Below are 16,976 nucleotides of genomic sequence, written 5' to 3'. Positions count from 1 at the left end.
CAACACCGTAAGTAAGGAAAGAAGCGCTTTGTGAGGAAACACAGAGTCTCACGGTGACATTTGTGGCTCGGAGCTCCTTCAGGCAGTCGGATGCTGTTTGGTGTTGCTGTAACTGTAGGGAGAGGAAAGCCAGATCCAACAGGAACTCAACCCTGAAAAAAAACGCTGATTATACTAATATTTCAAAGCAAATCCTACTGGCTTTGGGCTACCAAAGGTCATAAGTTTATCATAACCTTGGGTGCTTACACCACTAGTTTTGAGGGAGCAGGAAGAGTTCGTTTGAAGTAATGTAGAGAGTGAATTGGATATTTGTTGTTTTTCTGAAGTTCTCATTTCTCAGTGGACGTCAGAGTTTCTGAACTTTTGGTCACATGATAGAACATCATTTTTCCGAAGACTTCGCAATGCAGTATCTGCATTGAAATTAATGGACTCATGGCGTTTTCTGACTAAGCATCAAATGCAGTGTGTAGATGCTCATCAAGAAACCATAAAATCAAAACTGAGACTTTTAGTATTCAAGCTCTGGTAGTTTTAGTATATTTACACCACTGTTCAAAAGGATCATCAAATTCAAACAAGGATGCATTAAATTAACTAAAAGTGTCGGTAAAGACATTTATAATCTTACAAAAGATTTCTATTCTTTTGAACATTCTATTCATCAAAGAATTTTGAAAAATAAAATGTATCACTGTTTCCACTAAAATATAGAGAAACTCTAGTTCTTTGATGAATAGAAAGTTCAAAGAAACAGCGTTTATTTGAAACAGAAACATTTTGTAACATTATAAATGTCTTAACTGTCACTTTTCATTCATTTAATGTGTGCTTGATGAATGAAAGTATCAATTTTTGTTTTTATATTACTTGCCCCAAACTTTTAAATTGTAGTCTTTCACCGTTTCCTCAAACATATTGTACTGCACAACTGTTTTCAACATTGCTAATAATCAGAAATGTTTGTTGAGCAGCAAATCAGAATATTAGAATGATTTCTGAAAGATCATGTGACACTGAAGACTAGAGTAATGATGCTGAAAATTCAGCTGCGCATCACAGAAATAAATTACATTTTAACAGATATTCACATGGAAAACAGCTATTTTAAATTCTAATAATATTTCATAATTTTTACTGTATTTTTGATCAAATGCAGCCTTGGTGAGCAAAAGCTTTTTATCAAAAACATAAAAAAAAAAATCTCACAGCCTCTAAACTATTAAACAGTACAGTGCATTTAAAACATTCAGTCTTTTTCTCTTCCAGGACGAAAAATATTAATGACATTATTTGTGCAATGAAATGCATTTTAAGGAGAGAGAGAGAAAGAAAAAAAACTTTTTCCTTGTTGTGCAGTTTTGTCAGACGTGCCATAAACCAAACTTAAAAAAAGGACCAGACCAGCAATAAGAGCTGCCCCAACTTCCTTTTTTAAAGGGAAATACAGTACATCAACAAAGGAAGCATAGCTTCTTGGGGTCCTGAAGTCACATAAACTTTACATAATGTAGCTGTGTTGATGATAAATGTTGGACACACCTGTCAGTCAGTGTGATGGAAGAGTCGTGATCCAGACAAACACTAGAGCTGCAGGATGAGGATGGAGGACTCGAGTGGTGGATACTGGGCGGTGCGCTTTGGATGACGGGCGGAGGACTCGGTCTGGTAGATTCAGAGACAATGTTGGTGTTGGGTGGAGCACTGGAGCTGTGGATGTCAGGTGGAGGACTGGAGTCCCGGAGGTCGGACGCTCTGGATTCTGATGACTGCGTCAGCAGCAGGAAAATCTCCTTGAGTGTGGTTGCATCATCTCTCTTCATTTCACTGACATCAGCCATACTGTGAAGAAAATGCAAACAAAAACACTGAGTCTCACTGATTTCAGGGCTCCTACAGTTCAAACAGCATGGTGCTAGAAACACCAATGTCAGGGGTTTGATTTTTAGATAATGCATAAATTGAAACCGAACTGTATAAAAAAAAATACAAACCCTGAATCATGCTTAGACTTACACTGCAAAACAACTTATATAATGCAATTAACTTAAAGCACGCAAAACATCTGGATTTGTGCCGAATTTCAGTTTTATTTAAATAAGGAGTAAGAGGAACTGAAATACATGTTTTAGTGTTTGTAATGTTTTATTTACCAGTATTTAATATTATTTATGAAAGTAATAATGAAATTGGACTTTTACCACTTTTTATATGCACCATATATATATATATATATATACATATACACAGCATTTTAATTGTTTAATTTGATATACTAAATTAACTGAAATTAATATAAACTGAAAATTAACCATAAAATTAATTAAAACTTAAATAAAAAATAACAAAAACTGTATAGAAAAAAATGTCTAAAAAACTTGACCCTTTAAGACTTGCACTCTATTTGTTTTCTAACTGCTTGTTTTCTTTAAAAAAAAACAAACAACAACACTAGCTTTCTCTATTCTTTTTCTATTCTATCTATTTGTTTTCAGAATTCATTATATAATTAACAAAAAGCAGAAAAAAGGCCTCTAAACATTTGTGTTGCAATTTTTACCTGGTTGCAATTTTTGCTCTATATTTTATTTTACTTATTTTCCAGTATATACAGTACCTTGAATGCAATGTAAGGCACTTTAAATAAAAGCATCTCCCAAATGCATACAGTAACACACTTTACAAAAACACAAAAAAATAAAACAAACATAAAGTGCAGTTCACAGGCCGAGAGCTGTAAAGTAATATTCAGGGAGAGAGGGAAAAAAATGTTTTTAAAAGAAGGGAGGAAGCTTGTACATTAATAATATTAATTTATGCATATACTTGCAGCTTCTCGAGGATAAAATAGCTGTGGAAATCTAAAAACCAGACAAACCTGGTTTTATAGACAATATATTCCCAGAAATAAGATTCTTTGACATGGAACAGAGCGGCCTTTTTGAGATCTATTGTCAGAAGCGTAGTTTGAAAACGTGTGACATCTGTCACCCGATCACTGATGTCTACGGCGAAAAACAGACTGCCTAAAGAGGTGAACGCTGCTGCTGTGCACCTGAGAGAAAGACAAATCCCAACAGATATGAATGTGAAAAACATGCAATGCCCTTGAAGGCAAACCTCGGGTCTGCGCCTCAGGTGAACTGCTGTATGGGGGAATTTTTTTTTTTTTTTTTTAAATCCGTGCAAGTGATGAATGTGAAGCGATTGCATATAGATCTGTAAGCATCCTGAATTTATGACCCTGAAGATGCTGTTTCAGCTGCTGCAAACAGATGATGGAGCAAAATCCGCCATCCTTCACTGAAACAAGGAGCTGCACTGACCATAAAAGCTCTGCTCTGTTTTCATTTTGATTCATAGCCGGTGAGATTTACTGTTAGAAGTCCTTGGTGGATATAATTGAGTTAGTGTATATTGTGTATTTTATGCCACTCTTGTGACTGCAGTTGGACAGAAGCCTGACTGACTGAAAACACTTGATGTGCATCTGTAGCTTTCTCTTAGGAATGAAGTGGCAGTATTTCTCTGAATTCATATCTAATGCTTTTAAATAAATTATATGATGACAGACTGAGAGAAGCACATCTAAAGCGCTACAAAAAACGCAAAGGCACAGCAACAAAATACAGCTGTATGCAATCGATAAAATCAGTGTTAATTTGAGAAATATCTTCCTTACTGTTTAAGATTTTGGATCTTGTAGATCAAAAGCAACTTAGGGTTTCCATCATTCAGCATTTCAGAGACGTCCATGAGGTTGTGTCGAGCCTGTGGAGCAAACACAGCAAGTCAGTAACTACATTTACATTTATTCATTTTGCAGACGCTTTCATACAGACCCATACACTAATGCAACAAATGACATATTATCCTATATCAAGAGTGATACTGCCATATATGCAGTGTTGGGGAAAGTGAATTTTAAAAGTAATGCATTACAATATTGCATTACTTCCTTTAAAAAAAAAGTAACTAATTATGTTACTTTTTCCTACGGACTGAAGGAAAAGTAAATTCACTACAGTATCATCATGTTCACACAGTGCACACAACGCCTTTGTACTTCCGATTTCTCTCAAAATGGGTACAGGAGACTAGTCAGTCAATAAATGGGGCAAAAAAGTAACTGGCGTCACTTATTTGAAAAAGTAACTCAGATATTTTCTTGTAAAAAGTAATGCGTTATTTTACTAGTTACTTGAAAAAAAAGTAATCTGATTACGTAATTCGTGTTACTTGTAATGCATTACCCCCAACACTGCATATATGTTACCTGTAAGGCCATATAAAATTTTCACAACCCTGGGTAGCAGGGTTATTATATTTAACTAAAACCAAAACTCAAAAAAAAAAAAATAATAATAATAATAATAAAATAATAATAATAATAATAATAATAATAATAATAATAATAATAATAATAATAAATAAATAAATAAAAAAACATTAACAAAAAAATATATATTTTTTTAAGTTTATTTCAGTTTTCAACATTTCTCATTTTAATCTAGGTAACTTGAAATTAAAATTTAAATTTAAAAATAAAAAAAGATTCAAAATAGTAATACAAACTATAATAGTATCTAAATGACAGTAAAATAACACTGGGTAGATGTAAGTTTAAAAAATCTGCTTAGTAAAATTTGTATACAGTATGCAAATAATATCTATATGATGATTTTTATATGGTATAATATGTAGCAACCATATATATTTTATTTATATAAAATATATAAAAATATATAATATAAAAATAAAATATATTTCAACAATATATATTTTATTTATATATGCAACAACATGTCTATCTTTTATACTTACTTACATAATATGACTAGCATTGACAGGTTTTAGGAAAGATATATGTGACCCTGGACCACACAACCAGTCATAAGGGTCAATTTTTGGTAATTGAGAACTGAATAAATAAGCTTTCATTTAATGTATTGTTTGTTAGGATAGGACAATATTTGGTCGAGATACAACTATTTGAAAATCTGGAATGTGAGGGTGTAAAAAAAAATCAAAATATTGAGAAAATCACCTTTAAAGTTGTCCAAATGAAGTTCTTAGCAATGCATATTACTAATCAAAAATTATGTTTTGATATATTTAAGGTAGAACATTTACAAAATATCTTCATGGAACATGAATATCCTAATGATTTTTGTCATAAAAGTACATAGAGTGTATTACAAAAACATATACAAGGGGCTATATATACTGTATATTGTTCCACTTTCTAATAGGATTATATATATATGTTTATATATGTGAGGAAACACACATGAAATTCATCAAACAGAAGCAGACATTAAAGCAGTATTGCAAGACCAAAAAATATTGAATAACTAGGATAATCTGCCTTTATTTTTGGGTATTAATTAAGAGCAACTAAATAAGATATGAGCCAAAAACATGTCAGTTCTGTGGAGAATAAAGCAAAGGCACAAGATAAAGCGAATGGATATTTCAATGAAACAGAGCCTGAGAGAATGAGGACGGCTGCAGCTGCTTGAGCAGGATTAATAAACAAGAGTGACATGCAACACAAAAGAGAAAGATTTACCTGTATGGAGAAAAGCCGGGGATAAAGCTCTGGTTTATGTGATTGCATAAAATCGCAGGTGACCTTGACCATGGCAGCCGCTTCCGTCCTCTTCCCCGCATCAAGCAGACATTCAATAAGGTGTCTGAATAGAAACACAAGATGAAAACATCATGAAATATGAGCTAGATCTATATGTCTTGTGTTTTACACCATGCATTTGAATTTCCAATGCAGCCTCTTCAACAAAAGACTGTAGAGTCAAGGCAAGGAGCCAGATTCCATTTGAGATCAATGACAAGGCTCTTACAACTTTTATTAGGGATGAGTTTCTTTTGTGCTCCAGGATTACATGCCTACAACACTAAAACAGCCATAAAAGAGTTTGATCACATCATAAAGATTTAATATGACCTTTAAAAAGACTGACAATCCATCTCTAAACAATTTTCTCAGTGTAAGGGGTGTAAAACAGCCTGAACCCTGATGTAATTGAAGGTGCAGCGCATCTGTGAGCCGAAGGATCAGGATCACTGGAGATCTGTGCCGTCATTTCAACACTTCAAAGGTCACGACGGCATCAAAAGAGGCAAACATCTAGGCCGCCTTGTTCTGAAGAATGATTTCTGTTTAACTTGAAAATGCCATTGATTGTATTTGATACTGTATCATATAAAAATTATGTATGAATCTCATATGAACTGTGCATAAAAATGTACCTGAAAATTATTTTTTAAATGAACATTTTTTTACTGTAATCCAATTTATGTTTAAATCCACATTTTTAAGTGAAACAAAAACTACCATAATGCATACAAAAATATTTAGACTGAAATTTAAAATTTATGTATTTGAATTGCATATTAAATTTCAGTGCATTTGCATTAAACAGTTTTAACTTATTGTGATGCACATGCACATACATAAATGAAACTGGTCAGATTTCAAATTTCACTCAGCAAAATCATGGTATACTTCATTATTAATAATTTGCATAATATTTTGTTTTCCAAAATGCATTTATTCAAATTGCTTAGAATCAGCATAAATCTATCAGACAGTTTCCACCACTGGAATAAATAATGTAATTGCGACTTTTTAAACTCACAATTCTGATGTTTTTCTAGCAATTGCAGGTTTACATCTCACAATTCTCACTTTTTTCGCAAAACTGCATGACATAAACTCGCAATTAAAAATATATATAATTTAAATGTGCGTTTATATTCTGCAATTCTGACACTATAAGTCACAATTCTTGTTTTCTCAGAATTGCGAAATGTAAACTTGCATTTCCAAGAAAGAGAGAAAAAAGTTGCAATTAAATTTATGTATGTATGTATGTATGTATTTATTTATTTATTTTTAATTCTGTGGCAGAAACAAGAAAAAAGTATGAACATGGTTAAATATGACTAGATGTGGAACAAGCAATATTTAGTTAAACATGCATGAGATTGAAACATATTGAATTTATTGATGATAAAAGCTTAATTATTGTTTATTTAAAACACAGATAGTTTTTAGTACTATTACCTGTTTCATTTACACTGCCGGTCAAAAGTTTGGGATGAGTACAATTTTTAATCTATTTTAAATAAATTTCTAATGCTCATCAATACTGTGTTTATTTGATCAAAAATACAGGAAAATGTTATAGTGTGAAATATTATTACGATGTAAAACAACGTTCTTATATTTTAATATATGTTAAAATTCAAATTTATTTCTGTGATCAAAGCTGAATTTTTCAGCATCATTACTCCAGTATTCAGTGTCACATGATCCTTCAGAAATCATTCTAATATGCTGATTTATTATCAGTGTTGGAAATAATTGCGTTACTTAATATTTTTGGATCCTGTGATATTCAGGATTCTTTGATGAATAAAAAGTTAAACAGAACAGCATTTATTAAAATAGAATGGTTTTCTAACAATATACACTATTGTTCAAAAGTTTGGGGTCAGTAAGTTTTTATTCTTTCTTTTTTTGAAAGAAATGAATACTTTTATTCACCAAGGATGTGTTAAATTAGTAAAAAGTGATAACATAGACTGGAGTAACAGCTGATGAAAATTCAGCTTTGCATTGCTTTTAGGCCATTTTTAAGTCTTTTTTGCATAAATAAAATGAGACTTTGAGGGGAGAGAATATGCCTAATTATCATGGAAATATTGTTACAATGAGAAAAAAAACTAAACATGCATCATTTTCTGTATACAAACTGGAGTGAATTGGAGTGAATTATGACCTGGACTTCATTCTTGACTGCTTTCATGATATATTCACCCACACAGTGTGCATAAAACAGTAATTAAATGTCAAATGTGAATCCACCTACAGCATTAGCTCAGCCCTCCATGCGTGATCAGGATCCTGAACCTCCTCTAGAGCCTTGATCACCTGCATGAGAGAAGAAACCAGATGCCGACGCTGCCCGGGCCTCAGGAACCGCCTGAAGGACTGCAGGTACATCAGCGAGGCGTTGAACACCAGGAAATTATATCTAATGAAGAAAGAATGAGGCAGGGGAGAGACAGGATAAAAAATAGTCGGATTAATTATTTAAGCCATCACTGTTGGAAAGATCAGAATCCGATTTCTCACTACATCTCAATTTATACACCCAGCGCCGACCTTAGATCTCAAAGCGTGTGAATGTGTAATGAGCGCACGAGCCTTTCAAAGAGCCACGGGAGGCCTCAATGTCCATGAGAAATAAAGCAATTACTGCAGGATGGGTGAGGAGCACAACAAAAAGACGGCTGAAGACTCTATTCTGCAGTCACTAATTTATTCACCAGAGAACGACGTGTTTTAGCAGCGAGTATCTGAGCCGTTTCCCTCTGGCAGAGCCTGAGAGCTGTTCCAGAAGCAGTAAAGCATAGATTATACATCCATCATCCACCAATTACAAGTTTACAGTAGATATAACATCATCCAGTCGAGCCGTGCGTCTTGGACTTCCCTTGCCAGTTTCTTACGTTCCCAGTGTTAATATTTCAAAGTTAACTCCACGGGGAGTTGCTTAGTGTTTGTGATTGATGATCTGGCATACTGCTGAAATATTTAAAATCTCAACACTCATGTTAAAGCTTAAAACAATTTAATTTTCATCTCACAGGCTGTAACAATGTGTTTTATAGGGTGTAAATGGTGTTTTTGTTTTGGAAGGAAACACAACAACCCCTGCTGTTAAGAAACAAAAAAACAATAAAGAGATATTATATACATATATAGACTAAAGTTTGGAATACTTAAGATTTTTTATGCTTTTAATGTTCTCTTCTGCTCACCAAGGCTGTGTTTATTTGATCAAAAGTGCTGTAAAATGGTGAAATATTATTACAGTTTAAAATAACTGTTTTCTATGAGAATATGTGTTAAAATGTAATTGATTTCTGTGATCAAAGCTGTATTTTCAGCATCGTTACTCCAGTCTTCAGTGTCACATGATCCTTCAGAAAGCATTCTAATATGCTGATTTGCTGCTCAAGAAACATTTCTGATTATTATCAATGTTGAAAACAGTTGTGCTGCACAATATTTTTGAGGAAATGGTGAAAGACAACAATTTAAAAATTTGGGACAAGTAATATAAAAACAAAAATTGATACTTTTATTCATCAAGGACACATGAAAAAGTCACAGTAAAGACATTTACAATGTTACAAAATGTTTCTGTTTCAAATACAGAAATTTCAAATCTTTGAACTTTCTATTCATCAAAGAACTAGAGCTTATCTAGAGTTCTAGATTTCTAGAGTTGCAGATCTCATCATTGTGTCAAAGCTTGCTCAGATTTGTCAAATGTGCAAAAGTCATAGATCTCAAGCTTTTCTCATCACTGCTGAGAACTTCAGTTAACACCCTCATAAATCTCCTAAACTAAGTAGGGGTGCTCCGATTGATCAGCTACCGATCACTATCGGCCGATAATCACTTTGGGATGTTTGATCGGCGGTCTCTAAAAAGGCCGATCTCATAAACCGATCTAAAGCTGATGATGTGCCTGCCATGAGAGAGTCTGTGACAGCGCATTGTTTGCGGGATTGACACGAAAATGTCATAATTACAACATAAATGCATGAAGTAATAAAGTGTACTGTGTTTCACAATCAACACATGTAGGTTTTTGGCTAGGTTTAAAAAAAAAAAAGGATGTTTTTAGATAAACAAGGCAATAATAGATGGCGCTCGTGGAGGTAGAAAAACAAAGTTCTTTATTAACAGCAGGACTGCTTGTAATAAAGATTTAAATGCAAAAGAAAAGGCAGTAGAACTGACTGTTTCTGTTAGTGGTAAGTTTTAATTTAGAATGTGATAACGTAAGAAAAGTAGTTTAAATGTTCTGTCACTTGCTTGAGCAACCTAATATATAAATCTAGAAGTAAATGCAAAAGTAAAAAACATTGAATGTGTTGCTTATATTTATTGCGTTTAAACACGTCTATGAAAGATTACTGCACTGTATTACTGTACTGTGTAAAAAAAGAATCTTAAATGCTGAAAAAAGCATTGTCAATAACAGTGTTTGGATTTGAAATCAAAATAATGGATAAATGTGTTTGTGGAAATCAGGCTTGTGGTGTGTGTAAGCTATTGTGCAATAGTTGCACAATCCTTTTAAAAAAATGCACTGCATAATCAAACATTTAAGTGAGATAAATATATATCTAAAAAAAAAAGTCTAAAAAATGCTACCCTCCACCTCTCAAATTAAAAAAACCCCTCTCACAAGAGCCAACTAAGAGACGATTTCCCTATTTTTCAAAAAAAAAAAAAAATATATGATTGGAGTATCATAATAAATAAAATAAATAATAAATAATTCTACATGATAAAAAGAAGGCGTTAAAAAGATCAGTATCAGTGATCAGATCAGCAGATACAATATTGGCCTCAAAAATCCTGATCTATTATCCCTATTCTTTTCAGCTTTATTGTAATCAGGACAGGAGATAAGAGAAACGGGTTCTCTGTACGGATAGTTTACTCTACCTGGACTTGTCTCTGGCAATCTCAATCGCCTTCAGATAGTACATCACAGCCTTATCCAAGTCCTCCTGGAAACAGAACAACAACAACAAAAATAGGGACAAAATGAAAGAAGTGAGGGACAGATTTATCTCTGCGAAGTCAAAACAAGATACATGCGAATCGACGGATTCCTCTGAGATTTTAACATGATATACATACACTCTTAAAAATAAAGGTGCTTCACAATGCCGTAGAAGAACCTGTGTCTAAATGGTTCCATAAAGAACCAACAACATCTGAAGAACCTTTCTGTTTCAAGGTTCTTTGTGGCGAAAGAAGGTTCTTCAGATCATAAAAAGGTAAGAAAGCGATGGTTCATTACAGAGCCTTTGACTAAATGGTTCTTTGGCATCGCTTGAAGAACCTTTATTTTTAAGAGTGTACTAAACGTACTTAAGGTATAAAAGAACAAGTGGTGCTGATTCTGTAAGCATTTTTTCCCATTCATTTTTCTCATAGGGATTTTTAAAAGTCTTTGTTACAAACTTATAAAACATGAACCAAACCAATCAGCTATGGAGAATCACAACATTACAAACTTTAAAAAAATGTAAAAAGACAAAGGTACAAGACTGCGAACTTTAGCAATGGAAAGAACTACAATACCATGAAGCACTGCAAATGACATAACTGAATTACAAACAATAAAAAAATATAAAATGTATTAATTTAATGTTGTTGATTATAAATATATAAACAATATATTTTAAGTTCATCGCAAAATATGCATATATACCTATACAAACAGTAAGGTATTTTGAAAGTGTATCAAAACAACTCAATTTCATAATTTGTGGTGCTTAATGGGAATGAGCGGAGGGAGCTCTTTTGGTGTGATTTGCTCACTGCAACTCTCTGATTGCTGGAATTTTCTTTACAGCATCATAGGTACACAATTCTTTAATAGGTAACACAATTCTTTAAAAAAATAAGTTGAAATAATGCAAACTGACAGCTTCTACAAAAGCATATATCAGGAGCTCATGAGCTCTCAGTAGGTCTGGATTATAAGTTATTAAGTCATTAAAAATGAATTCCCCTATGGAGAAAATGAATGGAATTTTACTCCGGAACCCAACTGTCAGAATCAAGTGAAAACAGTGAGATCCTATGTAGAGTTTCCTCTAAAGCTGTTCATTATAAAGATCGTGTTATATATGTTCCATATATAACGTGTTCAGAGGTCAAAGACAGATGCTTTAATGAGCTCAGTTTGACTTACCGCTGTGCTAACGGAGCGTGATGAGATGAGCTGACCCTGGCACAGATACGCACGACACAGGAACTGATTAGCTGGAGGTTTGCCTTCCAAGTACATTGTTAAACAGTCCTGTGCAATTTCCCAACAGCCCAACTGACAACACAACACAACAAGAGACAATGAGTGTGTCAGCCTTCCTCCATGCAAACCACAACCAGGGTTATTATAGTTAGCTGAAACTAAAACTGAAACCATAAAGAAAAAAAAAATAATAATAAAAAAATCCACTACACTGTCAAAAATAAAAAACACAATTTGTTGAGTCAGCTTAAAATAACTTGTTACCCTGCTGCCTTAAAATTTTAAGTTGATTCAAATAAAATATCTAAGTATCACTTAGTATAATTTAACATTTCAAGTTGAATAAACTTTGTTTTTTTGTTGTTTTTTTACAGTGTACTTGTAATAAAATAAACATGAAAAATACTGAAAAATAAAATATATGGGGAAATTTTTTTTTTGTTTATTTCACCTACGTGTCAAGGCAACATTTCTCATTTTTATTCAGTTTGACTTGATGTACTCACAAAACTAAAACTGAAATAAAAATCAATATAAACTATATAGAAATATAAAAAGAAAAACTAAAGAATACAAAAAATTACAAAAAAACACAACAAAAATGACTAAAACTAAAATGAAAATTTAAAAAAGGAAAACTAAAGAAAATAATAAAAATTGATTTAAAATATTAATAAAAACTTAATAGTAACTAAAAATAACGCTGATCATAACACACAAACTCAGACCAAAAATTGAAATACATTCTATGTGCACAAATATTATTGAAATAGTCAAATTTTAATGACCCCCTCCCCTAATTTTAACAACATCTGTGTACATGCTGTGTGTTTTTACACATTAGCACATTGCTATTAATCTAAAACAGAAATCATAAAAAGAAAAAAATTCATTTCTGTTAGGATCCTGCCTATGTAGGCAGATTGTTCACTAGTTTTTGGAACAGAACCATCTGAGACATTTGCCATCAGAAACATTTCGACAAATGAAACCCCCTAAGCCTCAAACATATTTCCCAGATGGCAATAAATATTTTGCCACATCAGGAAGCACATAATGGCCCTTGGAACTTTTTAAAGTGCTTGGCTGCAAAAAGTAAGAGATTCAGCGTTCAGCTTACTTCAGACAAGCGCGGTATATATTATACACTCCTTCACTTCTGAGGGGAATGAATTCACAGTGCTCATAACCCATGCTGTCTCAGGACAGATATGTATGAGAGTTATACGGCTCGCTTATCTGTTTAGGACTTCTCACTTCACAACTCATTGAGCAAAAGCCTGCTCAGCTGCTCAGCTCTTTTTGTCAGCTTTTCTCTTCTCAGGATGGGGAGCTACAAATGATTGCTTTTTTCTGCTGGTCGAATGTGACATTTGAATTGTGTCAGCATGTAAGGGATGATTTATACACATATTTAAGGTGATATGACAACATAATTGCTCTCTCTTCTGTTACTGTGGATGACCAAGCAATCTGAAAACACTCCCATCTCAACTCTATGTTTATAATTTACAGTAAATGTTTCACGGGTGTAAACAGACCACCTTGTTTTACTCCTTAATTGTATCATCCAGACTAAATTACTATTTCTTCCAATCGCATATCAGCTCAGAGAGACATTTATTTTAAATGAAACTATAGAAATTATTCAAAAAGTGAAATAAAGTACCTAATGGCTATTTAATAGGCCTATAATTGAAACTGGATGGGGATGTAATTACAATTTTTACACGGTCTAAATAAAGCACTGCTATTTTTCACTTAATGCTCTCAATGCAAAAAACATCTAATTAAGAAAATACAGCTATTTTCATTTAATGAACTTAATGCAATAGCATCTGATTACTGTTTGCACCTAATATAATGCTATTTGGATGTTTTATTGCAAATAGCATCTTATTATGTGTGCTTAGTGCAAAGAAAATACTGAAATAGCATTGAGCTGCACTTAGCATAAAGAAAATACTACTATTTTCACTTCATGGATTTAATGCAAATAACACCTAATTACTATTTTCATAAGTGCAAAGAAAACTGCTATTTTCAATTTAATGCACTTAATGCAAATTGCACCTAATTACTATACGCACTTAGTACAAAGAAAATACTGCTATTTTCACCTAAACATTATGCAAATAGCATCTAACTACTATTTGCACTTTGTGTAAAAACATACTGCTATTTCCACTTAATGCATTTAATGCAAATAGCATTTAATTACTAAGTGAATCTTACAAAACCTGTCAAGAACTTGACCTCCAGGTCACTGCAATTTACTGTATTCTAAATTAAAACTTTATTTTAAAAAATACAGTATTACTGCATTGAGAATTAACCTTGAGAATTAGAAGAATTATAAAAAGATTACATGTATAACATCTGGATGCCTTACAGTAATTAGATTTTAGATTTTAATTTCATGAAAAATATCTTAATGTCATGACAAAGCGTTTTATTTTTCTTTAGGCAAAACACAATCATTTCTTTTTTGGTTTGAAATATAGACATGTTCTGTGAGATTCTCGCTCTATAAAACGACAGCACATTTTGAGATAAGCCGTTGTTACAATAATCCTGCGCTACACAAAAGAGCCGCGGAGGCGTGACAGTGCAGCAGAGAGCCGTGTCTGTTATCTAACCCAGCACTATGTCTCCAGCCTGAGAGCAGAGCGCTGCATTACTGTGAAACTCAAACCTCGCTGTCACACGCTGAGATGCAGCAGGAGGGTAAATTCTGCAGCGTTTCTCAGGTGTGTGTTCAAGAAACCAGCAGGGAAGAGGCTTATCAAACGCTACGGTACTTTCTTGAAAAAAAGCCTCATGCGTATCCAGCTAGAGCTTCAGAATTCTTCACAGCAGAAACACTATAGGGCTGTGTATTTGCTTTTCTTAGCAATAAATATTTAAAGAAATAGTCTACCCAACAATGAAAATGTGCTGATTTTACTCACCCTCAAGATGTAAATGAATTTGTTTCTTCATCAGTTTTGTGAAAATGTGTCTTTCCATCACTTGCTCACCAGTGGAACCTCTGCAGTGAATGGGTGCCGTCAGAATAAGAGTCCAAACAGCTGATAAAAACATCACAATAATACAAAGTAATCCACACCACTCCAGTCCATCAGTTCACATCTTGAGAAGACAAAATCTTAAACAAATCCATTACCAAGACGTTGTTAACTAAAACACAAGTCCATAATCCATAATAACGCTTCCTCCAGCGTAAAAAGTCCATCTCCTGTTGTCTCTCACATCAAAATCTAGCCATAGTTGTTTTGGCTTGTAAACAGTGCTTGATCTGTGCAGATTTGTCTCCTGATTCAGACCAGACCACTTTTTCACTGGAGGAATCCACATGGATTATGGACTTGTATTTTAATTAAAAACATCTTAATGATTTGTTTCAGCTTGTGTCATCTCAAGATGTGAACTGATGGACTGGAGTGGTGTTTATTACTTGTGGATTATTGTGATGTTTTTATCAGCTGTTTGGACTCTCATTCTGACGGCACCCATTCACTGCAGAGGATCCATTAGTGAGACAGAATGACACATTCAATCTGACAAACAAACTCATCTACATCTCGGATGGCCTGAGAGGGAGAATAAAATCAGCACATTTTCATTTTGGGGTGAACTATTCCTTAAAAAACAAAAAGTGACATTCAAGCTCCTATCTCACACAAGTGGACAAGATTTGAACTCATAACAGACTAGGTATAATAAGCAGCTGAACTTAATGAAATTAATAATCCATGCCTGAGTAATTCATAAATACAGAGTGAATTCAGATAAACTAAAAGTAAAAAAAAGGCACAATCCTGCTTGAAATGAAGTAGAAGGTAGAAAGACAACCTAATTAATATCTCTTTGAAATGACGCCGGCAGAAAATGATGGATGGTTTATTATCGCACCTGCAGAGATTGTTCAGCACACAGAACACAGAGTTCAGACCGAGATCTGCCATCAGACGCTGCTGGACCTGAAGCCTGAATCAGCTCATATGCTTTCTTCACATACACAGCATCTGAGAACAAGACACACAATGACATTTACTGTTGGACTAAATGAGCTTTAAATGAGAACATACTTAAATCTGCCTGTGTTACATGTACTTTTGTTTTAATATAACAAAACATCAAATCTTAAGTTAATTCTGAGGGACATAATTCACAATAATAATATTCCTTTTTAAGAATATTCTTTTTTTAAGCCTGGATTTACTTGATCCAAAGTACAGCAAAAACTGCAAAACTTTGAAATATTTTTACTATTTAAAATAACAGTGTTCTATTTGAATGTATTTTAAAATGTAATTTATTCCTATGATTTCAATGCTGAAATTTTAGCATCATTACTCCACGTGATCCTTTAGAAATCATTCTAATATTCAGATTTAATGCTCAAAAAAACATTTATTATTATTATTATTATTATTATTATGTTAAAAACAGTTGAGTAGAATTTTTTCAGGTTTCTTTCATGAATAGAAAGTTCAGAAGAACAGCATTTATTTGAAATAGAAATCTTTTGTAACATTATAAATGTCTTTATCATTAAATACCGATTAATAAACAATTTATTGCTTACCTCTTTTCTCCTGAGCTTTTGACAGATATTGTCGTATACGAAGATCCATTTCACGTCATTAGCCGCTTTAAAACAGCAGCTCCGCTTTTAAAGTTAACGCTAAAGAGCAAAAATACTGATTTGTGTTTATTATTTACGTCTTGTTTATGTCGAGTGTTGCTCTGAGGAACTAGAGCGCGTTTGGACGCGTCTCTTAGCAACGGGACGCTGAACGGAAAGCGCGCAGGGTCAAACGCGTTTCCAACAGCAGAACAGACATAACACGTGATTAAAACATGTTACAAATGTTACGTGTTACTACTTATTGTAACATATACATGGAAAAACTACTGTACTGTACATAAAAGGTGCAAATCAGCATCCATACTGCTTTTAAACACTGACAGATCAGTGATTTTAAACTAATTCTTTCAAATGACGAACATTTAAAAAATGTTTTAAATCATAAAACGAGTAAAAAATGCCGCATATTCCATTTTCCTTCAGTTCCTTTGATGTTTACATAC

General features: G+C 33.3%; 1 protein-coding gene across 1 annotated transcript in view; it reads right to left on the bottom strand.

The window, feature by feature from the left end:
- Positions 1 to 16,653, bottom strand: part of LOC127175370 (cilia- and flagella-associated protein 46) — a 112,535-nt gene extending 95,882 nt beyond the window's left edge. Inside the window, 9 exon segments of the mRNA XM_051126403.1 lie at positions 53 to 152; positions 1,546 to 1,845; positions 3,686 to 3,774; positions 5,576 to 5,699; positions 7,899 to 8,063; positions 10,559 to 10,623; positions 11,820 to 11,951; positions 15,795 to 15,907; positions 16,471 to 16,653. Coding sequence (XP_050982360.1) covers positions 53 to 152; positions 1,546 to 1,845; positions 3,686 to 3,774; positions 5,576 to 5,699; positions 7,899 to 8,063; positions 10,559 to 10,623; positions 11,820 to 11,951; positions 15,795 to 15,907; positions 16,471 to 16,519 — 1,137 coding nt within the window. The 5' untranslated portion in view covers positions 16,520 to 16,653.
- Between the last annotated feature and the right edge of the window lie 323 nt (positions 16,654 to 16,976).

The sequence above is a fragment of the Labeo rohita genome, chromosome 13, assembly GCF_022985175.1.
Source record: "Labeo rohita strain BAU-BD-2019 chromosome 13, IGBB_LRoh.1.0, whole genome shotgun sequence".
Lineage (NCBI taxonomy): Eukaryota > Metazoa > Chordata > Actinopteri > Cypriniformes > Cyprinidae > Labeo > Labeo rohita.
The sequence above is the reverse complement of the archived record's forward strand: the minus strand, read 5'-3'. Positions and strand labels throughout refer to the sequence as shown.